Source organism: Bos indicus, chromosome 18 (assembly GCF_029378745.1).
Source record: "Bos indicus isolate NIAB-ARS_2022 breed Sahiwal x Tharparkar chromosome 18, NIAB-ARS_B.indTharparkar_mat_pri_1.0, whole genome shotgun sequence".
In the NCBI taxonomy this organism is placed as follows: domain Eukaryota; kingdom Metazoa; phylum Chordata; class Mammalia; order Artiodactyla; family Bovidae; genus Bos; species Bos indicus.
This window is the reverse complement of record NC_091777.1, coordinates 21480629-21507384: the sequence shown is the minus strand read 5'-3', so window position 1 is coordinate 21507384 and position 26756 is coordinate 21480629. Positions and strand designations below refer to the sequence as shown.

The window sequence follows — 26756 nt, the reverse complement described above, 5'->3', positions numbered from 1 at the left end:
GTGGCTGTATGAGAGGCCTTGAGAGATTAGCCATGCTGGTGGAAGACAGTTCCTTAGGGCCTAGTGTCCTGTCTTTCCCCGTGCAAGTCCTCCACACAAATGCAGAGAAGAATGGCTTCCTTGGGGCTCAGTTCTCCTCTGTCTTCTCCGTGAAATTCCAATGACCATTCATAGGCATTAATTTCACAGATCCTTACAAGAATAGACCCCTGTAGTAGTTCAGTTCAGTTCAGTCACTCAGTCATGTCCCACTCTTTTCGACCCCATGAATTGCAGCACGCCAGGCCTCCCTGTCCGTCACCAACTCCCGGAGTTCACTCAAACTCACGTCCATCGAGTTGGTGATGCCATCCAGCCATCTCATCTTTTGTCGTCCCCTTCTCCTCTTGCCCCCAATCTCCCAGCATCAGTCTTTTCCAATGAGTCAACTCTTTGCATGAGGTGGCCAAAGTACTGGAGTTTCAGCTTTAGCATCAGTCCTTCCAAAGAACACCCAGGACTGATCTCCTTCAGAATGGACTGGTTGGATCTCCTTGCAGTCCAGGGAACTCTCAAGAGTCCTCTCCAACACCATAGTTCAAAAGCATCAATTCTTCGGCGCTCAGCTTTCTTCACAGTCCAACTCTCACATCCATACATGACCACTGGAAAAACCATAGCCTTGACTAGACGAACCTTTGTTGGCAAAGTAATGTCTCTGCTTTTGAATATCCTATACCTGTTAGTAGTAAACCAGAATAATTGTTTCAGGAATAGAATGGAAAACCCTTGGTTTTCTTTCTTTATCTGTTCCTTCCTTCCTTTAATCAAGAACTCATTCCTACCAGCTGGTTACCTTGGGCTGATGCTGCTGTAGAATCCGCCTGTTTGCACTGAGCTCCATGCTCTAGGTAGCAGCCCCGTCTTCTACCCTAGAAATGTAATCCTAAGGGGCTGGCAAACTGCTGCGTCTAACTTTTAAATTCTGGAGAAAAAAACATAGTTGCATTTTGGTGTAACAGCTAGCCATCAGACCACTGTTCAAGAAAAGGAAGCCCAAATCAGGTTTTGTATACTGGGATTTATTTATGTAAATCATTGGTCTCACTAATGGAAATCTTATATCTTTCACTATTTCTGATTTTTTTTTCCCTCAAAAAGAAAGGTCTCCATCTTTTCTCTTCTGTCTTCACTCGCTCTCGCTGTTGTTGCTGGGTTTTCATCCTCTGATTTGTTTCAGTTTAGAAATGGATGTGAGGGAAAGAAGACATGATGGAGAAATTGTTAATTTTCTATAATTTAAACTGTTTGCCACACATTTCATTCGCATTACCTTATTTACTGCCTGAACAGGAGGCCCTCAGCTGTTATTCTCATGAATTCTGTGCTGCTAGCCGAAATATTTTTCTGTTTGTAATAGTGAACATCAAAACCGTGCCCCAGTGAGGGTGGCAGGGTTTGGTTTTGTTTTAATACCTGTGTGTGTGTTTTCACATTTAAAAATCAAAGCCAGGGAGACCAACTTTTTATGTGAGTTCTGTTGCAACCTAATTTGCACAGCAGTTATTTTATGGCTGAGAATGTGTACGCTAAAGGTGGTGCTAATTGTGGTCTTTTAATAGGTATATAAAAGGAAAACGGAAGCTGCCAAGAAAGAATACCTGAAAGCCCTGGCTGCATACAGGGCCAGCCTCGTTTCTAAGGTAAAAGAGCGGCCAATCTCTGCGTTAGAGAGTTGAAAACAGCCCTGGAGCATTGAAAACATAAACGCTACTCCTCAAAAAGATAGCACCTCGAATAACTCATAAACTTATTTGTTCTCTTTAGAAATAACTCAAATGATGGCATAAAAAATAAGAGTTCATTCAAGCTAATGAATCCAAACTGTTTCCAAAAGATTCACTGATCTCTGCGTGTGTTGGCTGAAGCTATTTAGACAAGTCTTAAACAGCCCCCTTTCTTCCTGTCAGGGGCTGAGATCTGTGTTAATGTCCTCTATTTAAATTGAGAAGTATGTTTCTCAGGCATTTTTGGACAGCAGATCATAAATTCTCCAGTGGTTGCATTATTGTAATAGAGGATGTTGCATTTTTGACCAAACTGTTCCACATCATATAAATAAATAAGCCTCATGATTATTTAAAATAAAATTATGCTCCAAGTACTTAAAAAAAAAAGACATGTATACATGTATTATACATAGAGTATACAATGGGCCCTGCTGTCTTATAAAATGCACCGGTATTCTAAAGCAAATGTCACTCTGGATTATTATTACCTTGATCCAAAAGGAGCATGAGCTGTTACCTTCTATTTTAACATTTAATTAACTTTGTCTTTAGCCTTCCTAGAATTTAGAAAGGCTTTGGGGAGGATAATGTGAACTAATGTTTTTGCTCTTGATGTATTTCCTCTGGCAAGCAGAGATTCCATTTCATTGTCTTTGTTGTGGCCTCAAAGTACCACACAGGGCCTCAGGGCATGGTCGGTGTTGCTGGCAAAGCCATTTAAAAAGAATTTAGCCCTTTTTTCCCTTTTTCACCTGAGTTGTTTCTTCTTTATATTAAGAGCTACCATTGGCAGCTGCTCAGAACCTGATCAAGAGAGGTTGTCTTTGACAGTTCTTAGGACACTGCCCATTTCATTAGAAAGAGAAAATATTCATCAGGTGGTCCATAGCAAAGCCTTTTTCTGGGACTCTGGAAGATGCACATTGAGAGATACACCGATTCTGGATGCAGACTCGCACATTGGTAGAAAACCACTGAATGTGTGGGCTATAGATGTTAAGAATTGAGGTGTACTTGGTGGCTAATTAGATGGCGTGACGTGAATAGAGTAACAATGTGCATGTACTCAAGAGGATCATTTATTCATTCACTTAGCCAGAAGCAGGTATAGGTGATCTTTGTGCATTAGAGTGTGAAGAATTGACCGTACATGGATTTAAGCCAAGAGCCAGTAACTCAGGGTGCACTCTGGAAATAGCATCTGTGATTAGGCTGATCAGGTCTATGACTGACTTAGAAGGGATAACTTAAAAGTTTTACTTTCGGATACTAAAAACTGATTCAGAAATGTTTCCCAATGGATAGACTGAGTCCATGGATACTGGAAAATCTATCCAATAGGATGGTGATTTAAAAAGAATAAATCTAAAATTCTTTAGGGGTAGGTTTGTTTTGCTTTTATTTTTTCAATAGGTAAGGACTGTTGTTGTTTAGTTGCTAAGTCGTGTCACGCTCCAGCAACGCCATGGGCTTTAGCCCATCAGGCTTCTCTGTCCATGGAGTTTTCCAGGCAAGAATACTGGAGTGGGTCACCATTTCCTTCTCCAGGGGATCTTCCAACCTAGGGGACCAAACCCGTGTCTCCTGCTTGGCAGGCAGATTGTTTACCAGCGAGCCTCCTGGGAAGCCCCAGGGCAGTTGAGAACACCTCAAATTTATAGCAGGCAACTAAATGGCCAGGGACATAGCAGGCAACTAAAATGGCCCTTGCGGTATAAGTTTAGAATAACTTCAACCAGACCCTAAAGTGTGAAATAGCTGCTAATATGGTGATCTCACAGGAAGCAGCATCTAACTGTATAGTTTGATGACTAGATCACATCTGAAGAATTGGTTCTCTCTTTTTGGTCCCCATGATATAAAGAGAAATGGTGACTAATTGAAGGCCCTCTAGTTCATTGTCCCCATGATGGTATGGGCTGAAAGTCAAATCATATTTAAATAATTAAAAGAATCATGGAAGCAAGGATTTGGGGTCATTTGATTTTTGTCCTCAAGTATAACAGCCATCATGGAAGGAAAGCTTAAGTTTGATCTCTGTGTCCTGGATGGAACTCATTCAAGGAGCGGGATTACAGGGAGCAAGATTTCAGCCTCAGCATTAGAAATAATAAACGAGGGTGCATCACATGTGCTTTGAACTTAAGCCTCTACATTCAGAGGGCCTCTCCAGTGGCTCAGCGGTAAAGAATCCACCTGCAATGCAGGAAACACAGGAGATTCAGGCTCATTCCCTGAGTTGGGAAGATCACCTGGAGGTGGGCATGGCAACCCACTCCAGTATTCTTGCCTGGAGAATCCCATGGACAGAGGAGCCTGACGGGCTATAGTCCATAGGGTTGCAAAGAGTCAGACACTACTGGAACAACTGATCATGCACTACATTCAGAGCCTGAAACTCCCTCCCTTAAGATGTGACTCAGCTATCACTTTTAGTCTTCAGAATAACCAACAAAATTAATCGAAGCTTAATATTAAACCATAAAGGAGTAGAACCAGCAGGTGAGCAGGAGCTCTTCAGACTCATCCGCTTTTCCATTCTCTGCTAGGGGAGCATCTTAAAGGTGCAATGGCGTGATTGCCCAGGTGTCTAAGTATAGACATCTCTTGTAGTTTCTTCCTTAAGACTGTCTTGGCAATTTTTAAATATTTGAGTATTTAAAAATAATGTGTCGTTTACATGTAGAAAACTGTGCATATTCTACTTTGTGGATGACGTAATGGTTTCTAAAGATCATTATGAACATTTGTGGGTTTCTTCTTAACCAAAGACTTTAGAACATGACCCTCCACCCTCAAGTCATGTGCAGCCCCCGCTCCCACCCCATCCCCTGAGCTTTTGTGCAAAATCAGAAAACTATCCACCAACGGATGGAGTCTTACACTGATAAGGTCTTCAAACAGAAGCCATCAGCCATGGCTTTTCCTACCTCCAGTGATTCTCCATGTAAAGTCATTCCTCGAGTGTCTTCTAATAGTAGATTTTATAAATGTAAGTAATAAAAATCTAGAAATAAACATTCAAAATCATTAAAGAGAGTAGATGGCAGCTTGATGCTTCCAAGTTCCCCTGTCCCTACTCCCCTCCAAAAAACCCCTAATTTTATGAAGAATAGGAAGAAAAAGTAGTCTTTAAGAGAAGTCATTCCGATCACAGTTGCATTAGTAAAATATTTTTGTGGAGGTAATTATGTGTTTTTAGTACAAAATATATTAGGCAGTTTCTCTGCATGTTGAGCTCCAGATTGTTTGTTTATATCAGATTGTTCAGTCACATGAGAGTTGAACACTCTCCACTTATGCATGACGTCTTTGATAAATTTTGGAAAAATTTGAAAGTATTTGGTAAACCAAAATATTTCTAAGGTTGTAAAGTTCTTCAATTAAGTGTTTCTAAAGAATTCAATTATGTTTTTCTTATACGCAAGTAAGCACTGTTATAAATAATCATGGCTCTGTATATTATATACAGGGCTTTGAAGTTTTCTAGTAATAGTCATTTTTTGGCAGTAGAGCTTGTTAATGAGTGAAAATAGCTAACATTTAGCAAGTGCTTTCTGTAGGCCAGGCACTGTTGTAAATGCTTAACAATTATATATGAGTACATTTCATTCTCACAACCCCTACACAAGGTGAATACCATTAAACCCCATTTTATGGATAGGGAAACGGGGTGAATGGAGATGGGTGAATGAACTTGCCGCAAATCACAGAGTTGTTGAGTAGTGGAGCTAGACTTGGAGTCGGGCAGTCTATTCTCATTGTCTTTCAAAATGGTTCTTGGTGGTGATCTTAGTTCAGGGTTCAATGCTGAGCAACTGTTACTCACTCAAACGTGCATCAGTCATCTTTCAGGACAGTAGTGCTGTGGAACACAGGTATAGACTCAAAACCCAGTGACTTACAAAGATAAGCATGTATCTCAGAGAGTGCCAGGTAACTAGCTGGGTCTTCAGATCTAGGCCAAGGCAAGGCAGCGTCACCAAATCCTTCTCATCTGTGTGCAGCTGGCACACATATAACCATATGTGGCAGTGGGCTGGCTGGCAGTAAGCTAGTAACTGAGTCTGGTACCAGGGCCACATGTCTGTCATCACCTGGTGGTAGGTTCTGAGAGAGACAGACAGTCTTTGAAGCCTTATTTCCATTACTTTCTGTTGACCAGAGCAAAGGTGCCAAGCCAGCTCAGATTCAAAACGTGGGGAGTTGGACTTCACCTCCGGGAGGAGCTGCCTAATCCTCCCACAAAGTGCTTGGGAAGCAAGAGTAACGCTGACCATTTTGGTCATCCATTCACAGTCCTTATAAAAACACTCCAACCATCTCCCCTCAAATGCAGGCTGCTGCAGAATCAGCAGAAGCCCAGACCATTCGCTCTGTTCAGCAGACCCTGGCGTCCACCAATCTGACCTCCTCCCTCCTTCTCAACCCTCCGCTGTCTCAGCACGGAACCGTGTCAGCGTCCCCTCAGACTCTCCAACCGTCGCTCCCTCGGTCGATCGCTCCCAAACCCTTGACCATGAGACTCCCCGTGAACCCGATGGTCACGTCGGTCACCATCGCCGCCAACATGCCGTCGAACCTTGGGGCTCCGCTGATCAGCTCCATGGTGGGCTCGGCGTCCTCCGCCCAGGTGAGCCCCTCAGTGCAGACGCAGCAGCAGCAGCAGCAGCAGCAGATGCAGCAGTTGCAGCAGCAGCAGTTGCAGCAGCAGCAGCTCCAGCAGCAGCAGCTCCAGCAGCAGCTGCAGCAGCAGCATTTTCAGCACCACGTGCAGCTGCAGCAGCAGCAGCTCCAGCAGCATATCAACCAGCAGCAGCTGCAGCAGCGTCTCCAGCTACAGCAGCTGCAGCACATGCAACATCAGTCCCAGCCTTCTCCCCGGCAGCACTCCCCAGTCACCTCCCAGATCACGTCCCCCATCCCTGCCCTCGGGAGCCCCCAGCCGGCCTCTCAGCAGCACCCGTCGCAGATACAGTCTCAGACACAGACTCAAGTATTATCGCAGGTCAGTATTTTCTAAAGACGAACGCGCGGGGCAGGCGGTTGTGCCGCGTCTGGAAGAGAGTGGCCGTCCGAGGGTACACCCCAGGCGGCTGCAGCTCGTGGAGTCGGTGTTTGGTGGTGATGCAGAAAGGTGTAACGATCGCGGCGGTCCTCTCCAGTGTCTATTAGATAGGCAAGAAGAACTAAACAGTGGAGCTGAAAGATCTCGAAACTACTCTGTTTTTAATAACAAAAGCTGTGCTCTTCTATGTGATGGCTTTTTTATTTATTCAGGCTCTACCTACAATATGTGAATCAAACCGTGTCATGAATCCTAGGACAGACTGATGACTATAATAAACTGGCCTCTCTGAGTCATAGCAAATGGCCTTATTTCTCCTGAAGTGAAGAAGCCCCACTTCAAGGCGACTGGAACTTCCGAAGCCCTGAAAATAAAAAGCACAGTCAGTAACTACCTGAAATCTGAAGATCCAGTTTCATACAAACATTTGTATGATGTCAATCGTTGATGGCATTTTTTTGTCATGAAAAAAAAAAAATAATGTAAATCACAGACTTTTGCCAAAGCTCTTATTTTTTTCCTTGAATCTCTCCAGAAAAAAAAAAAATGCAAGTGATTAGATTCAATTATTGACTCCTTTTCACTTTTTACCCATGACTTCTCCAAACCAAACCACAGTATATGTTGTAACACTATGACCACTGTTAGCCCATTCTATTCATTCCAATTAGAAGAAAAGAATGTGAATATTATATTCTGTGTTTTGAGTGACAAGTTTCGAAAATTAAAAACACTGTATTTTTAAAAGGGAAATGCACTTAAATGAAGACAGTTATTACAAAAGTTAAGATTTAAAAAAAAGCAAGAGTTTTTATTATGACGTAATACCGGTAGAATATTTAAAAGGCGCATCACATCTGAATAATCAATGTAAATATTTTCTTTCAAAGTTGTAAGTTTTCATATCATGTGTTGTAAAGTTTTCATAAACAAGGCTTTAACGTAAACACTGGTGACATAAACCATTCATTGCTATGTTGCTTATTGTGTTTTTATGCTGTTTTATACTTTTTTATGAGTTATGATAGCAGCAATTAAGTTGTTTGTATTTTGCTTAACTAAAACAAAAATGCTTTTATCTTGCTATAGAATAAACACATTTCAGTAAAAACTGTGGACTGTATTTTGATGCAACAACCAGGCAACTGTTCACTTTTCAAATAAAATGATATGTCAAATTTCACTTGTGGTTCCTTGAATATGTAGAAGATGGGGGAAATAGATCCCATACCAACCTGTGTTTAAGCCATGGTGTCTTCTATTTTTAGCTGAAAATACGAGATTTACAGCTAAGAATGTGGATTGCATGGCCCCCACACCAGGGCCTGTTAAAAAGAAGCTAAACCATTAGAAATAGAACCATTAATGGAATTCCCTGGTGGCCCAGTGGTTTAGGACTCTGAGCTTTCAATGATGAGGGCACAAGTTCGATCACTGGTAGGGGATCTAAGATCCTACAAATTGTGCGGTGGGGCCAAAAAATAACAAAACAAATAGAACCATTAGTAATCATTTATACTTATCATTTTATTAAGATGCAAGGGCAAGGTATGTCTAGAGGAAAAAGCAATCGTCTTCTATTTGGGGCTCGAACTAGCTGGCATTGTGTCTTTATTGCTATTAAAATGGCTGGTGAATGCTAATTCTTAAGCCAAAATAATTATTTCAGTGCCCACTCCTTCCCCTCTTCTTGCTCTGTAGTGACTCCTCTTTGAGAACACTGTGACCACTATCCCCAGTTGTCGTGCATGATTAATTACAGCATCTGTCCTGTCAGAAGCTATAATGAAGAGGTCTTGATAAAAATTGCAAATTACCACTGGCAACAGTCTTCAACTGCTTATGATAAAATGAAAATTAAAAACAGCAAGTGTCAACCCTGACCAGAATCCTAATCTGGAAAAAAAAAAAATGAGGGTGTGAGTGGTGGTATCCATGGCTACTGTGTGCAAGACATTCAAAAAATAATGGAATATGGATTCCTCAAAGTTGTTGTTGTATTTCAAAGAATATTTACTGTATGTTGTGGGCTATGAATAATGAATTCAGCTTTCAATATTTCATAATCCTCTCGTCCTCTGTATTATGTACAAATATTGAACAGCAAGAGATTCTAATTATAAATTTATAGATTTCTGGCTGTAGAAAAATTTATGTCTAAATTGAAGCTTTTCATGAGATGTATTAGTTGACAGGTATCAGTGTTCAAACAGTCTAAGAATGATGCCTAATCACATCTACAAGGGGGCAATTGTATTCCACAAAGAAATGAGATGCTTACACCAGACCCATCAGAGGCAGAGCTGATGGTAAAAGATTTTCTGTGAATTGAAACTAACATTACATAACAATAAGAACCATTTTATATTCTGTTGTGAAACCTTTAGACAAATGTCTTCAAAATTAATTGCTAAACTACATGTGACAGTAATTGTGTATTAGTTCTGTAATTGTCATTTTGAAAGCCCATGAAGTATTGCTCGGAAAAAAAATGTCACTAGTGATAAGACTTAATTGCAAATGAAGTCTGTTTTCAACTGTTTGCAGTTAGAAGCAGGTGGTGTATCATCTATTAAATGATTTTTATAAATTTTGGGTTTTATCACATCTGATTAAATGTTGCTAAGCCACTGACGGTCCATTTCAAGAAAGAAATAGCTTAATTACTGCAGTTTCAAAAATTAATCACCAGGCAAAACTATATCTTGAAAATGTCAAAAAGCTTGAATCATGAAACAAATTCCCCGACCTTGTTACCATATTATTCTCAGGATCTGCTAAAAGCATATTATGAGTCAACTTGTATTTCATTTTGTACATAGGATTGATTCCTATTTCTGAGACATAAGTAAGTACGTGGTATATGTGGTGTGTGTGTGTTTTTTTTTTTTTTGGTTACAAGTCAGAAATGAATCAGAGTAATGAAAAATAGGCATGAACATTATAGAAGCTGATGAGTGGGACACCTCTCTACTTTCCCTCTTCAGGGGTCCACCGACATTAACAAGGCGCCCCTCATCCCCTCCTCCATGCCACACACACCTTTTCTCTCCCCTGCCGTGTGCACGTTATTTTATTACTCTGGCTAAACAGGCTCTATTTTTTGCATTAACCTGTCCTGCTTTATGATGAAAGAATATAAGGAGTTTTCATTTTCTAGCTGACATGGGGTCGTTAGCTCCCAACTCACAGAACAAAAGCTTAAATGCCTTCGTCCAGCATAATTTCTGCAATACATTACCACCGGACGGAGGTTTGAAGGCTTTCTAGACAGATGGATGAATATCTCAGGTTTAAGTAGAAGTCCTCTGCTGTGTCCATTCAGACATCTGAATGGTTTCTCTCCCATTTCTCACTTCACGGAGCATTTTTCAGCACTGGACTTCCATCTAACCTTTCTTTCCCCCCCTTCCCCACCCCCTTTGTTTGGCTTTTGTTTTGCAACAGCTGTTATTATCGTTTTTGGTCAGCTGTGATTGCTGGAGGCAAAATAGGACCAGATGGTGTTTTGCTATGCATGAATGGCGAGTTAGAGGAGTTGGGATTGAATAGGCCAAGTTTGAATGGTGTCTCCGCACCACCTGCCTGCCTGAGCCGTGGCACACACATCACAGGAGCATGATCCGCCTCAGACCTACTAGGATCGGATGGGAAAGTGGGGAGCTGGGCTGGATTTTCCCCATATTTATTGATCTTCCATGCACTCACAGAATAACGTGGTGTACAGTCAATTTGAGTTAATTGGAAGTGACACAGCATGGGCGTGTAATCTATCACTCAAGAATTCTGGTTTGCTTTAAAGATTTCGTTTTCCCCCAAACACACACACACACACACACACACACACACATACACACAATACACCGTAATAGCAAAAATTAATGGGCCTAGTGAGCACAAAATTTTTTGAAATATCTGTCTGAAGTGCTAGAATTAAGGGTCTGGCATGAGGTTTTGATAAAGGGAGGATTCTTCAAAATGATATTTGTATCAGTTAATAATGCAAGGTGAAAGAAAAGCTATGATTCTAATGGGTGTAAAGAGCCCTTGTACTTGAAGATTATCCATCAAATATTTCATGTGTAGAAGAAATGTGCCTTACTTGAAAGACCACATAAATAACACCCAGATTAAAATTCTCTTGGAAAATATTCTTATCTAGGTTTTGTTCTTATCCTCTCAAATACGGTTCTTTTTGCTGACTGTCTGATGTAACTCAGAGGATTAGCACTTTCCCTAAATCTGAAAGTTGGTGAACGGGTTTAACCCGTGTTGACTGCGATCCCACAGGTGTGTGGGTTGTGCGTGCTGGGGTGTTACCAAGGAAAAGCGTAACCATCCAGGAAACGTGGAGTCAGAGATGCCGACCGACAGCTCTATTTGCCTAAGGCCCTAATTACTTAAATTTACTTCTGCTACATGCAAAACACTATGATAGATCCCAAAGGAGATGCAAAAATAAACAGGGCCTTCTGTTGACGACTTTATATATGTTTGAGATTTTCCATAATACAAGTTAAAAAAATAAAAGCCATCCTTAACTTTGGGAATTTTTTTTTTCCAATTGTGGTAGGGAAAGCACTCAGTAGATCAATATGCCGACAGAACACACATGGGTGGTTATGAGGTTTTGTTGCTGTTGTAATTGGAGAAAATTACAATTTATTTGGAAAGGGAAGGGATTGCAATTGGTCAGGGGTATTAGGGAAAGCTCCTTGGGATTATTGGCATTTAAGACGTGCCTTAAAGGTTGGACAGAATTTCACTAGGCCAGAGAGGGAAGCCCCATCCTGATAGAAGGAGGCATCTCCAGACAAGAAGGAGCAGGAGAAAAGTCACCTGGGTTGAAAGCACAGACACCATCAGAACAGCAACCGAGGACTTCCTGGTGGTCCAGTGGTTAAGAATACGCCTGCCAATGCAGGGACTATGGGTTCAATCCTTGGTCCGGGAAGATCCCACATCCCACGGGGCAGCTAAGCCTATGCACCGAAACTACTAAAGCCCTCATGCCTAGAGCCCATGCTCTGCAACAAGAGAAACCACAGTGATGAGAAGCCTGCTCACCGCAACTAGAGAGTAGCCCCTACTTGCCTCAACTAGAGAAAGCCAGCGCACGGCAACCAAGATGCAGCACGGCCAGAAATAAATAAACAAAACAATCTTAAAAACAAAAACAAAAAACAGCTGTAGAGGATATAGCAAATTGGACACACAGTGCTTTGGGTGGTGATGGGGTGGGGGAGGGAAGATTGAGCAGGAGAAAGGGCTAGAAAGGAAATTTGAGAATAGATTTGTAGAAGTTCTGTAAGCCCAGCTGGGGACTTAAATCGAAAAGCACTGAAGGTGTCTGAGTAAGGAACGTATGATAATCAGGGTTGATTGAATGCATAAGGGATTTAATCTTAACTTACTTTTGAAAATGAGAGTATCTATTTGGCCCTAAAAGCCAAAGGAGAAAAGGAACAAGATTCCCACTTGAAAATGTATCCCAATATTTTAATTCTTCACATAAATAATAAGGCAATGGCTTCAGACTCACTCTTACCACTCCCAACTTCCTGGTACAGAAACATGCCACTAACAAAGCCGAATCGAGGCGTTTTGGGAGACGACCGCAGAATAAGCCTCATTCTCACATTAGCATCCAGAGGGAGGGCATTTTCTGTGTTTCTGCTGTGAAAAGAAAGCTATTTTCTCCACTGGTAAAAAGTACCTCTTGGTGCTTGAACTCAAATGCGATGAATGATAAAAAGAAGGCCTTGCTTTGTTGCTTGAGTAAAACCTCAGGCAGCACTGGGAGGGATGTTGGTTATGGTCTCAATTTAATTTCAAAGAAGAACCTTCACAGACAGAAAACGCGAATGTGGATGTACACTTCTTAGCAGAGAAATAATGTTCTTTTGTAAAACATCTCATTATATCCCCAGCATTTGTGGAGCACCCTGCACTTTTCAAAGCAGTTTGCTATGGATTTGCTCATTCAATTCCCTTTCTAGATAGTACAGGAATGAACCTCACGTCACAAATCAGGAAACTGAGGCACGGCGAGGGTCTTGACTTGTTCCAGTATCTCTTTGCTTGTAAGAGACATAGTCAGAAATGGAATGGAAATCTTTTCCTTCTAGACCTGTTATTTCATTTATCTTCTAATATTTGTATAGGTATGACATATATATTTGACATGTACTTATATCTGTCATATGTTTTTATGCAGGATGTATAAATAAATATATGTGTGAATAGATGGGTGATATATATAGATAATAGGTAGATATTAATAGATAGATAGATGACAGAAATCCATCACAGTAGCAAAGAGAATAATTAATCCATGTTTTCCTCATGGCTAGTCATGCAGTAAACCAAAGCAAATGCCCCCTAGCCTGTGTTCTCAATGGGGCATAATGCCACATGGCAGTTTTTACAGTGTGAATATCTTCCAGTCTGATTGTTTTCTCTACTGAGATCTCTCTAATTATTTTCTATTTGGGTAAACAACTTTGACCTGTGGGCTTCGAATGCTGGGGTTGGAGGTGCTACAAAAGTGCGAAAGCGTGATATTTCTCTGTGTTTATGAATGGAAAAATGAAACAGGCTTTAGGGAAAATTGGGAAGGATAAACACAACATAGGTGTGCACTGTTATACATAATTTAATGAATCCTGTGAATCAATATTGAGCATGGGAAATCAATGACAGGATAGGGAATGCGTCTCCCTAGGGATTATGGGTAGGGACGCTGATTCATAAGTTACCTGTCCATTTCCCGCTCATTAAGCGGGCAGTGTTCTGCCAGAGGCTGCCACTTGTTAAAGGAAATACAGAAGTTAAGTATGTCTGCTGACCACAAGATTTTATTATTGTCTTAACTTTATATAAACACTACTAAAAATACCTTGAAAATAGTCACTTGCTAAGGTTGAATAGAAATGAATACCATTCTAACAGATTCATAATACCAGATACCAGCATTCTGGTGAATGAACACTTGGGAGCTTTCATTCATAATGTATTTGAGTGACTTATTCAAAGTCAACAGGATCGTGGTTATTTTGAGATCCAGGTCTTATGTTTATTTTCAGATTTTTGCCTGCTTTTTCTTTCTGGTCAGTCTGCCTTGCTTCCAAGGATCTACTGTTATCAAGTAAGATCTTTTTGATAATATTCCTGTTAAGCAACATCCCTCTGCCATGCAGTGGAAGCCTTAATTTCCAATTTGTCACAATGAGCGAAGATGATGCTATGTTCTAAACCCACCTTAATTGGTAATTTGCAAATCTGATACAAGATCTTAGCCCAAATCATTCAGACCTGCTGTTCCACCCTCACCCTTTCTGCCCATTCTTAATCCTCTCCTCCATAATTGATATTGAATATGTGGATTCCCAAGGGACAAATAATAGCATCTGAGGAAATTACCTACATAGAGTCTGACCTCTCGTGTGCTTTTTTTTTGGATTCCAAATTAAGATATCCATCTTCGGCTGTTTGGATGGTTACCTGGAAGGACTAGCACCATTTTCTTCATAATAACATTTTTATAAATTGTATCCAAAGGCTGGCATACCTAGCATGGAACTTTTTAATGATGTTCAGAATATTCTGGCCGACTAATGTGAGTACAGTTATAGCTCTTTCCAAAGAGCTAATTCCACAAGGGAAATGTACTTTTTTTCCCCTTAATTGATCCATTGCTAAATTGCTTCAGTTGTGTCCTACTCATTATGACCCTATGGACCAGAGCCTACCAGGCTACTCTGTCCATAGGGATTTCCAGGCAAGAATACTGGAGTGGGTTGCCACGTTCTCCTCCAGGGGATCTTCCTGACCCAGGTACTGAACCCACGTTTCTTACTGGCCCCTGCATTCTTTATTACTAGTGCTACCTGGGAAGCCCAGAAATGCAGTATTTTTTTGCATGTAGAAAAAAAAGTCATCATTGTTTATGCTATTTGGAGAAAATGTCTTACCAATAAATATTTTTTTCTTGCAGCATAAATTCTAAAATCTAGCAAGAAGAGCAGGACTTTCTGGCACAGAAAATTTGCGAGATGTAAGTATGTTAAAAGGGTGGCAATAACATTTGCATATAGATCTTTAAGAGCCCAGAAATGGGCCTCTGAGTTTCACTCAACTGCTGGACACAAGTTACCAGTTGTCAGTTATGTCTGAAGTTTGTTTATTGCCAAATAACAACTTACTTGTCTGTTGCGGACAAAGTATGTATGTCGTTCATTTTTTGGACAAAATGTGAAGGTCAGATTCTTGAGATAGGTAATTATCTATAGAGGTTTAAATTCTTTTTCTTTAATGTTTATTTTATATTAAAATAGAGTTGATTTACAATTTCTTGTTTAAATTTAGTGTTTTATTTATTTATCTTTTAATTGGAACGTAGTTGAATTACAATGTTGTTAGTTTCAGGTATAAGCAAATTGAACCAGTCATACATTACATATATTCACTTTTATTTTAGATTCTTTTCCCATATAGGTCATTACAGAGTATTGAGTAGAGTTCCCTGTGCCATACAGCAGGACCTTATTAGTTATATATTTCATATATAGTAATGTGTATATGTCAATCCCAATCTCCCAATTTATCTCCCCCTCCCCACCCTGGTAACCATAGGTTTATTTTCCACATCTGTGATTCTATTTCTGTTTTATAAATAAGTTCACTTGTACCATTTTTTAGATTCCACTTATAAGTGAAATCATATGATATTTGTCTTTGTCTGATTTTACTTCACTTAGTATGATAATCTCTAGGTTCATCTATATTGCTACAAATGGCATTATTTCATTCTTTTCTATGACTAAGTAATATTCCATAGTATATGTACCACATTTTCTTTATCCATCCCTCTGTCAATAGAGACTTATATGGCTTCCATGTCCTGGCTCTTGTAAATAGCATTGCAACAAACATTGGGGTGCATGTGTCATTTCAAATTACTATTTTCTCTGGGTATATCCCCAGGAATGGGATTGCTGACTCTTAGGGTTTAAGTTCTTGAACCAAAAACTGTTCAGAGCCCAGAGTCATGTTTTTTTCATTGTTCTTCCCTTTCATTGTTAAAACCTTTTGCATAGAGACAAACATCTTCAGGGGAAAGCTTCATTTGGAGATTTCCCCGGGAAATGGTCTGGCACCCAAAGACCTCGATAGCATTTAGCCAAGGGAAATTCAGGAAGCGGTGCTCTTGGCCAGCTTCAAGTGCTTAAATCACCACTACACATAAAGAAAATGAACAGAACTCTGCAGAGCAAATTAAGCACATTCAGTGCTAAGCAAAACCTCTGCAGAAGCATATCACTGGTCTGAGCACCTAGGCATCATTTCCGCACGGATGCTGAGCACACAGGTAACTAGGCTGTGTGTCAAAGAAACAGAATGGAGCCCAAGAAGAAGGAGATTGTTGGATTCATGTGGTTTGTAGGCACCCAGGCAATAGCCATGAAGCTACTTGGCTCCAGAACTAATCAGCTACATTTCGTCAGCCTGTGTTCTTAGAGCAACTAAGAGTTTTATGTTTGATACAGATGGTGTTTATATAGAGTCTACGAGCTCAGCGTGAGAAGTAGTCGTAAAACAGACTGGGGTTTGGTATAATTATTCACAATTACTATTGTATAATTGGATGCCATAACTATTATATAAAAAATATTTTAAGAAGTAGACTCTGCTTCTACTTTCACAATAGTTCTTAACAATAAGAGACATATGCTGTAAACATTGTAACATATTTTATGGTGTTTACAAACTCATACCAGGTTTGGCATAATGGCAAATATAAAAGGCCAGGTTCTCTTTCTTGCATCCTTGGGAGACTCACTTGCGCTAACTTACCTCCAACAGTAAGGTCACTTTCTAATCACCCACAGGGCTTCAGAAGCTTACTGCATTCGGTCACCCAAATGAATGGGTGGGTGCGAATAACAATGTTTTAGAAGTTAAAAAAAAAAAAAAAAAAAAAACAGGTCTAATCTGTGAAAAGTACTCATTTCTTCATCTTTCTCCAAACCAGCAAAAAGAAAATTCTGTTGGGCCAAATAACAGCCATTGCACATCAATTCAGTTCTTATTTTAATGCTTCTAAATGGAATTAGTGAATCTACAGACATCCAATCATTATGTACATGAACACCCATGTCTTCTAAAAGGAAAAAAAAAATGAGCCTAGTCCTACTTGCCCTCAAGGAAAGCAAGCAAAAAAACAAATTCATTAGAGTTTTAAGAGAAACTTTGTTTCCTCTTAATTGCATTTACAAAGCGGGTCTGTGTTCATGGGTTCTGTGGTGTTTCTTGCAGGCAACAGTAAAGCATGGGAAGTAAATTTCAGAAGGACTGACTTTGGTGAGAGACTTGTTTCTGAACACATGTGTAATGGGCATGGAAATCAGTAGAGCTCTCCCACTGCCCCTTGTGCAAACTCATGTGTGGGCAGCCACTGTTAAACTTTTGCCTGTGAATCTCAAAAGTAATTGCTATGTTTTAATGACTGGAGTCTTTATTACAGTAGCATCTGGGGTTTCCAAGGTGCATTGTGTTATCATCGAAAAGTGAAAAGCATCTTTCCCATCTGAACATTGGGTGCCAGGATGGAGACCATTATTTGTGCAAGTCCACCACCTGTTGCTTTAATGATGGTGTCCTTGATTATTTATCTACCAGGTAAATACAAGCATGATGTCTGTGCCTCAGAAGCCAGGGAGAGTGAGGGTTATGTCTCTGTTATAGCAACGGCCAATACTTAATGTTCCAAGCCTGGATTGAAACAACCTGTTTTAAGTATGGTTTCCAAAGGGACTGCTTCCAGGAATCCTCTTTGGCCCTAGAAGAGGAAGTAGTGAAGTATAGCTTTAGTACTGTATTATGCCAGAGTGAGCAGACCCAGCCTTTCAGAAATTCTCAGCCATCAGGCTATTCCCTATACCTGGCAGATGGCCAGGAATGCTCCATGAGAGTGGCAGCCTGCACAGTAAGCCCTGAGACCAGGTTCTCCTACAAAAGAGACCATGAATGAATGCTTAGTGTGCAAGGGTGCTGGGGTTTTGTCTACTTGGACCTGTCCTTGCACACTTCATTTGTTCTATGTAGAATGTATAACACATGTGTATGTATTTATGTACTGCTAAGTTTGATCAATGTATTGCAGCTGTTTTGTTTTTGATTTCTGGCCACACTGCATGGCATGTAGGATCTTAGTTCCCCATCCATGGATCGAACCCATGCCCCCTGTAGTTGAAGTATGGAGTCTTAACCATTAGACCACTGGGGAAGTCCCAGCAATTTCTTTATGACTGTATTCTATGGTGTGCCTTTTTAACAACCAGGCTTAATTCTCTGGTACAAGCAGCCCAAGGGAATGTTAATAAAACAGAACAGTTGTCCATTCTGATGTTAACCTCAGAGCTTCAGATTTTATTTCCAACACTGTGCTTTCCATTAATAGCTCTCTGTGAATATGTTACCTATTAATTAGTCTTACCTTTTCGTGTTTACAGATTTTATGGGTTTTCTCTAAGCTTTATGAAATAGAGTATCTATTTATTCTACTTCTTACCCTTTATCCCACCATCTCATTGGTACACTGGTAGGCCTAATAATACCCAATTGAGTCATTGACTCGTGCGTTTGTTCAGTAAATATTTTCATGGTGCCTTCTCTCGTGGAATTATAATGTGAAGGGGGATATGGTTTTATTAGTTCAATAAGAATTTGGGTACAAAATGCAGTGGATAAAAAGAAGCAAGAAAGGGGGATGGGGAGGGTATCAAGGGATGGGCAAAGGATAAACTGCTGTTATGAATAGTAAAAGAAAGCCTAACAGAGAGGGTGATAATGGGCAAGGTGAAAAGGCGTTTGTCTACCTGGGGGGAGAGCATCCAGGCAAGGAGAACGGCAAGTGCAAGGGCTCGAGACTGTGTCTGAGACACTGCAAGATAGCAGTGTGACTGAAGGAACTGGAGGAAATGGGTATGGGAGGAAGTAGATGAAGTTCAAGTGGAAACAGGGAGTTAGGCCTTGTAGGGTGGTGGCTCTCAGTCCTCGGTGAATCACAATCACTGTTTCCTTAGCTGTGATTATGATATTGTGGTTATGTTCAGAAAAGTGAGTCCTTAACATTTCAAGCTACTGAAATATGTATGGATAGAAAGAGACGATGTCTAGGATTTGCTCCATAATCGTGCAAGATGGGGGAAGTGGATGGGGATGTGAAGACCATCCCCTTTGGCCATGGATTTAAGAAATGTGGGGACTGGATTATGAATACATGTATGTCAGTGTACTTTTTTACTTTCTTGTCTAATTTTGTATATGTTCAAAATTCACCATAATAATAACATAAAAAAGAAACCACCTGGGGAACCTTTACAAATAAGCAACGGCCCCAGTGAATTGGATAGTTGGTTTGGGATGCAGCATCAATGTTTTTGTTTAAGTTGTTGTTGTTGTTCAGTCGCGCATCCACGTCTGACTCTTTGCAACCCCATGGACTGCAGCACACCAGGCCTCTCTGTCCCTCGTATCTCCCGAAGTTTGCCCAAGTTCATGTGCATTGCATTGGTGATGCCATCCAGCCATCTCACCCTCTGATGCTCTCTTCTCTGTCTGCCCTCAGTCTTCCCCAGCATCAGGGACTTTTCCAAAGTGTCAGCTGTTCATATGAAATGACCAAAATACTGGAGCTTCAACTTCAGCATCCGTCCCTCCAAAGAGTATTCAGGGTTGATTTCCCTTAAGGTTGACTGGTTTGATCTTGTTGCTGTCCAGGGGACTCTCAGGAGTCTTCTCCAGCACCATAGTTCAAAGGCATCAATTCTTCCGTACTCTGTCTTCTTTACGGTCCAGCTCTAACAACTGTACATAACTACTGGGAAGACCATAGCCTTGACTATACAGACCTTTGCTGGCAGAGTAATGTTTCTGCTTTTCAACACATTGTCTAGGTTCGTCATTGCTGATTTCATGGCTGCAGTCACCATCCACAGTGATTTTAGAGCCCAAAAAAGGAAATCTGTCACTATTTCCACCTTTTCCCTCTCTATTCACCATGAAGTAATGGGGCCAGATGCCATGATCTTAGTTTTTTTAATATTTAGTTTTAAGCTGGCTGTTTCACTCTCTTCCTTCACCCTCATCAAGAGGCTCTTTAGTTGCTCTTCACTTTCTGCTATTAGAGTGAATTCATCCACATGTTTGAGGTTGTTGACGTTTCTCCTGCATATCTTGATTACAGCTTGTAACTCATCCAGTCCGGCATTTCTCATGATGTGCTCACAGTATAGATTAAACAAACAGGGTGGCCACAGACAGCCCTGTCATACTCCCTTCTCAATCATGAACCAATCAGTTGTTCCACACAGGATTCTAGCTGTTGCTTCTTGCCCGGTATACAGGCTGCTCAGGAGATAGGTAAGATGGTCTGTATTCCCATCTCTTTAAGAGCTTTCTACAGTTTATTATGATCCACACAGTCAAAGACCTTGACGTAATCAATGAAACAGAGGTATATGTTTTTTTGGAATTCCCTAGCTTTCTCCATGGACTGTAGTCCACCAGGCTCCTCCATGGACAGGCAAGAATACTGGAGTGGGTAGCCATTTCCTTCTCCAGGGGATCTTCCCAACCCAGGAATCGAATCCATGCAGGTCCCCTGCATGGATGGCAGGCAGATTCTTTCCCATCTGAGCCATCAGGGAAGTGTCCCTGGGTTTTGTTAATTTCCTATTCCCTGAGAATAACTTATATAGGATCTTTTAGGCCATTATCAGGACTTTGGTTTTTCCTCTGAAAAGGGAGTGAGAATTTTGAGCAGTAGAGGGATACAAACTGGCTTATGTTTGAAACAGAACCTTCTGGGTTCAAAATAAACCAAGGGGCAACAAGGGCAGAAGCAAGGCAATCTAGGCAATTATAGATGAAAGTCATTATAAAACAGTTTGGTGAGGACTGTGATAGAATGTCAGACACATAGAAACGTAGGCTCAACATGCATATTCTCACTCTACCTGACTACTGCTGGACCTTGAGGGACATCCCAAAATATGCTAGATGATTTATGGGAAAAGAGTAATGGTAGTAGGCAGGTGCTGGACAGAATACAGTTAGTACGTGACAGTACAATAACCCAGGGAAATTCCCACAGCAGGATAAAGTCACTTGCCCTTTAAGACTTCTGACTTTCTTTACCTGAAGCAATTATGTCCTGGTTACTTGTCCAATCTTTTCCCTGATTTCTGATCTTTAACAAAGAGGGCGAAGTGAAAGGTTATAAAGAAGAAATACATTTTGAGTCCAACATGCAGGAACTTAGCATCTCATAAACCATCTTTCACTGACTTGTGAATGTACAGAATGCTTTGGAAGTTCTGCCAAACTAATTAACCAGTTTTTCAATGACATTTAGCATATTTTCCCATATGATGGAAACTTACAAGTAGAAATGGAGTATTTCTCATCCTTCTGACTTGTATCTTTCAAATATTACTCTCAGCAAACCTTCAGTGCTGTGTTGTGCTGTGCTTAGTTGCTCAGCCATGTCTGACTCTTTGAGACCCCATGGATGGTAACCCGCCAGGCTCCTCTGTCCATGGGGATTCTCCAGGCAAGAATTCTGGAGTGGGTTGCCATGCCCTCCTCCTGGGTATCTTCCTGACCCAGGGATAGAACCCGGGTCTCTTGTGTCTCCTGCATTTCAGGCAGATTCTTTACCCCAGAGCCACTGGGGAAGCCCAGACCTTCAGTAAACCTTGCTTAATCCACATCTATCCACTGAGTGTGACTTCAGTAAGGTCATGAATTGGACTTAATGAGAATGAGTAGCCGAAGATGCTTACATTTTGACCTCCCTCTTCTTGAATCAACCACTGTGCTTTAGTTAAAACCAAATAAGTACCTAAAGACTTTTAACTTGTTGTGTACATCACTACTGATTTTAAATCAGATGGATACAGAGATCACGGCTTACATGTGGTCATTTGTATTCCTTCACCACCATGGAAAGTGCTGAGTCTACAAAAGATGCTTAAAAATATTGGTTGACTGATTTCTAGATAATTTTCATGAGAAATCAATAGTAAGACATTTAAGAATAGTGTATTCCCTAACAGTAATTGCAGAGGGATGACAGGATAAGTTCAGCTGACCTAAATTAGCCTCTGGAGCATCAGGATGGTTCTCAAAATGCAACTGGCCAAAGAGCACATAAGAAAGGAAAGCTAAATTCATTATTTCCTGGTGGCACCAAAGAGGATTATGGAGTTGAACAAGACCCTTAACACTGGTCAACCTGAAGCTCTTTCCACCAGGCCCATAACGGGAAAGAAACCCAGTTTATCTCACCTCCTAGAAAACCTCCCTTTACCTTCCATGTGGATCTTTCTCTTTGTATCACCTCAACTCTTTCAGAAATCATTTGGTATAATGACCAAATTATTCATTGCTTTAAGTGGGAGAGTGATTCCATACCTTGTGCAGATTGGAGCAGTATGAGCACTGTCTTTTCCTTCAGCAACGAAGCAAATTTTGGTAGAAGAACAATGCCTTCTACTTCTTTAGAAGCCCACAGCAAGTGCTCAACAGGTAGTATTCTTTAAAGAAACAGAATTACCAAAATGCATTATTCTGTTCATTCCTGTTTTAATTAGGGTTTTCAATTGCAAGAGGTAAAAACCCAAATCAAATTAGCCAAGGGAAAATAAAGAAATTGATTTGCTCCAGTAACTGAAAAGTCCAGGGGACAGGACTGGTTTCAGGCTCAGCTGGTACCAAGAGCACAAGCAAGTCATCAATAAGTCAGGGCTCATTTTCTCTGTGCCTTTGCTCTGCCATCTACAGAACCATCTGCATCCTCAGGTGCCACTTATTGACTCTTGGAAGTACCATCTCAGGATATCCTGTCTGCTGGCATTCTCAACAGAAAAGAGGATGTACTCCACTCACCATCCCAGGAAAATTTCATTGTGTTAAGTTGGTTCTGATTGGGTCTTGTGCCCGAGCATAAACCAATCACTGTCGACTACTTTAATGTCCTGCTCTGATTGGTTAAGTTCGTCACCTCTTCTACCTTGGAGAGAATGGATGCGGCTCGTCTAGAAGTACATGGAATGAAAACAGGGAGAGGCGGTTTCCCTATGAAAACAGAGTACTGTTGCCAGAAGGAGAGAGTGCCCACTGGGTAGCATGGACACTGCTCGTCAAACACTTCTGCAAAGGAAATTATTCTTAGAGAGTTGGCTGATACAAAGCATCTAGCAGGAGTCTGGGAAAAGGGTACCACTTGCTTTGGGTGTGTGCCAAAATTAGTTTTGTGGCTTTGGGAATGTGTTCTCTCTTGCCCTCAGCCTGCCTTTTGAAGTGAGGACATTGCCTGGAGTCTATTCCAGTTGTCTGTCCCTCAGAATGTGACAATATGACCTGCTTATTGTTCAGATTCCTTGAACAATATATAAAATAAATTCCTTGAACAATATATAAAATAAGGAGAGACATTCTTCCCCGAAACATCCAGTAAAGCACCCAGACTTCACTTTTCTCCTCCGGTTAGGTTCCCTGTGTGGCTGTGGAATAAATGATTGAACATGGGACAGCACTTAATCTTCTGAACAATGGCCCTCCAAACATCCAACACTGTCAGATGCTTTTCTGGCATTTGAAAATATGCCCGCAGCAAAGCCATCTATTGAATGTTCACTGTGACTAAGACCTCGTGGACAAAGAAGACTGTAAAGCTTCCATTATTGGCAAAATCAGTCGCTGTGGGGCCTCCTAGGGAAAGAGGAGAAGACGTGGAAGGTGACCTCCTGAAAGCCAGCTAAGAGTGTGGTGTTGGGGTTGTCTCAAGCTTGTCTACCGACTTGATGCTTTCCATACAGCACAATAGGGATGCACTCCTATTTGGGAGCATTTCAGGGTGTGGGCCTGGGGGTTGGGGAGAAGGGTTGTCTCTACATAAGTGTTGTCTCTGATGTTTCATTTGTAACTATAAGGCTCTATATTTTTATTTCTTTCCACTTGCTCCATCCAAACTTCTAATCCAGGTTGGATTTGCAAATAGGACATTTCCTCCAACTTTCCAGCACAATTATGTTTCATAGTTAAAAAAAGTATTGATACAGTATTTCAGAACTCTAAATGAATTGTAAAGACCTGATAATGAATTTCTACATGACTTGGCTTATTTTATTGGTGATAGAATGACTTAGTGGTGATTTCCAAGCTATTTGTGATTTCTCCTTCTTTGGAACTGCATCTTGACGCATGGTATAGTGTCCCCTGATGCAGCCCTTCTGGTCATGGCTGATGGATCAGAGACATCTTTCTCCAGGTGAGCCAATCAGATTATCTCTTTCTGGAATTGCCAGTTGTACTGGAGCCAGAGGACCAATAGAGCAGAATTCATATTACTACTTCTCAGTGTCTCTTGTTTTTTTCTGTTAAGTATGCTGATTCTAGGCTACTCCCTGAAAATTGAGTTGTTTTTGTTGTTATTTTTAAAAATTTACTTATTTTTTAAATTGAAGGATAATTCCTTTACAGAATTTTGTTTTCCATCAAACATAAATGTGAATCGGTCATAGGTATACATATGTCCCCTCCCTCTTGAACCTTCCTCCTTTAACAAGCACTCCTAGGTGAGTCCTATCAACCCATTGATGTGGAATATACTAGTTAAGAAAGAGTCTAGGAACTTCTCTATGGGATCTCCATAGTAGGCTGGGTTCTTCCTTCCCAAATTCTTGTGAGTACTCAACTCTTCACTCCATCAATAAGCTTAATGCATTCTCTTTTGTCTTTAAATTGATCAGAGATAGTTTTTGTTACTTACAATGAAAGACTACTAATATGGAAATACACTTGGTGCTTGAGGCACCAACCAAAGGGTATGACTTGCTGAAGTCAGAGTTACCGGTGAGCTAATAGAATAAACCTGCTAGCTGGTTGAAGAAGATTCTATTCTATAGTATACCCTTCATTCATGTGCCCTGGAAAGAAGAAAAACATGATAAATGAGGGACTTTGACCCTTTAAGCAAATGAACAAACTGTAGCTATTGTTTTGCAGACCTGTGTGACCTACTGTTCTGTGTCTGCTGCCTTATTTTGCTTCCTATCATTTTATTTTCAGAAAGTAGCCAAATCCCTGGGCTCTCTTGGTCAATATCCCCTTTGTGTGAGAATGAATGTTCATCTTTGGATGTAACATTGATGTATGAGATAAACATGTGGCGGGAAAAAAAAAGAACCATGATCCCCTGTTTGACAGCTGGGTCAAGAAAGGCCAACAGGCCAAATGCTTTGACATGAGCACATAGTCAGTGAGTTGTTCTATTTTCATTCAAAGTTTCTTAATTCCCAGGCACTGGGAGGTAGCTTCTGCCTTCTTAAGTGAGGTGAGTCTGCTAAATGGACATGGATATGCTTCCCAAAAGGCCAAACTCTAGGGATCATATTATTTGTTTGTTTGTTTTCACTTAACCAGAAATCTCTAGCTAAACTTCAGTCTTAAACACTAGAAGATTTGCAACTCTGTGATCTTCAAAGTAATACAATGCAATAGTCAGAGTCTCCCAAATGGACAGTCTTTGTAAGAAGGAATTTCTTTATACTAGAAATGTAAGGTGTGCATATTTTAAAATCACAGAGAAAGGAATATCTGCAAAAAGATATGTTTCTCGAATTGAGTTCTATAGCACTAGTATGGGAGAAGGCAATGGCACCCGACTCCAGTACTGTTGCCCGGAAAATCCCATGGATGGAGGAGCCTGGTAGACTGCAGTCCATGGGGTCGCTAAGAGTCAGGCATGACTGAGTGACTTCACTTTCACTTTCCACTTGCATGCATTGGAGAAGGAAATGGCAGCCCACTCCAGTGCTCTTGCCTGGAGAATCCCAGGGACGGGGGAGCCTGGTGGGCTGCCGTCCATGGGGTCGCACAGAGTCGGACACGACTGAGCGACTTGGCAGCAGCAGCAGCAGAACTAGTATACTTTCTTTTATTTCTGTTCCTGAAAACCAAACCTTAAAATAGCTTCCATGCCCACCCCCCCTTCTCCAATATTTGGTTCATGGATGGGATTCTAAGTCACTCTAGATTTTCCTAAAAAAATCCTAGTTTGGACTTGCCTGACAGTATGACTCTTGGCAAACCAAGATAATTTGATCTAGGGTAACAGTGTCCACTGTAATATATCAAGCCTTTCTTCTTATTCCTCAACCCTGAGCTGCCTTTTGTCCCCTCTCACACTGACAGCCTGCTATCAATTTCCAGCCGGGAGAACACAGCCTGGCTACGTGGCAGGTAATTAGTTGGCTCTATATCAGCAAGAGTTGGTCATTTTATTAAGCATGTTCACATCTTGTTAGCAGTTCCTCACCAGGCCCCATCAGCATTGTGGCAGCTTTAGTTTGTTAATCTAATATTAGGTCTCCCAGTTAATGAGGAATTGAGAAAGAACATTCAAATAGGACGATATTTGCTGTCCTTATTCTTGTATTGCACCTGAATATCTAACATCAGCTCTAGGAACCCACTGTCAGGAAGCAGTATCCTCTTGTCCTACTTTCGGTCCCTGTTCTCCTCCCCGCAAAAATGTCATCAGTCAACTTTGCTCAAAAAATACCCGAATGGAATTAACCCCGTGAGTGCTGAAAAGTTTCAAATCTCGCTCTGTTCTGCTGTCATGCAACTGTCTTTAGATCTAAGTTTATGGACTCCCCCCACCCCTCCCACCTAGCTTTGTTGCTAGTTTGAGAGAGCTGATGTGTGCCATAGAGTGAATTGTGACTTTTCCATGTTTCATGTCCTATTGACTTCATGTATGGACAAGACTCACCTGAATTTGGGGGTTGTCAGTTTCAGTATCAAATTTAGCATTATTTCATCTTCTATTCTTTCCTATATTCATA

At 40.9% G+C, this 26756-nt stretch overlaps 1 protein-coding gene across 2 annotated transcripts in view; it reads left to right on the top strand.

The window, feature by feature from the left end:
• Positions 1-8020, top strand: part of TOX3 (TOX high mobility group box family member 3) — a 121653-nt gene extending 113633 nt beyond the window's left edge. For both annotated transcript variants that reach the window (XM_070770558.1, XM_070770557.1), the window contains exons 6-7: positions 1602-1682; positions 6109-8020. In XM_070770558.1, coding sequence (XP_070626659.1) covers positions 1602-1682; positions 6109-6792 — 765 coding nt within the window. In that variant the 3' untranslated portion in view covers positions 6793-8020. The remainder of the gene's footprint in view (positions 1-1601; positions 1683-6108) is intronic.
• The last annotated feature ends 18736 nt before the right edge of the window (positions 8021-26756 follow it).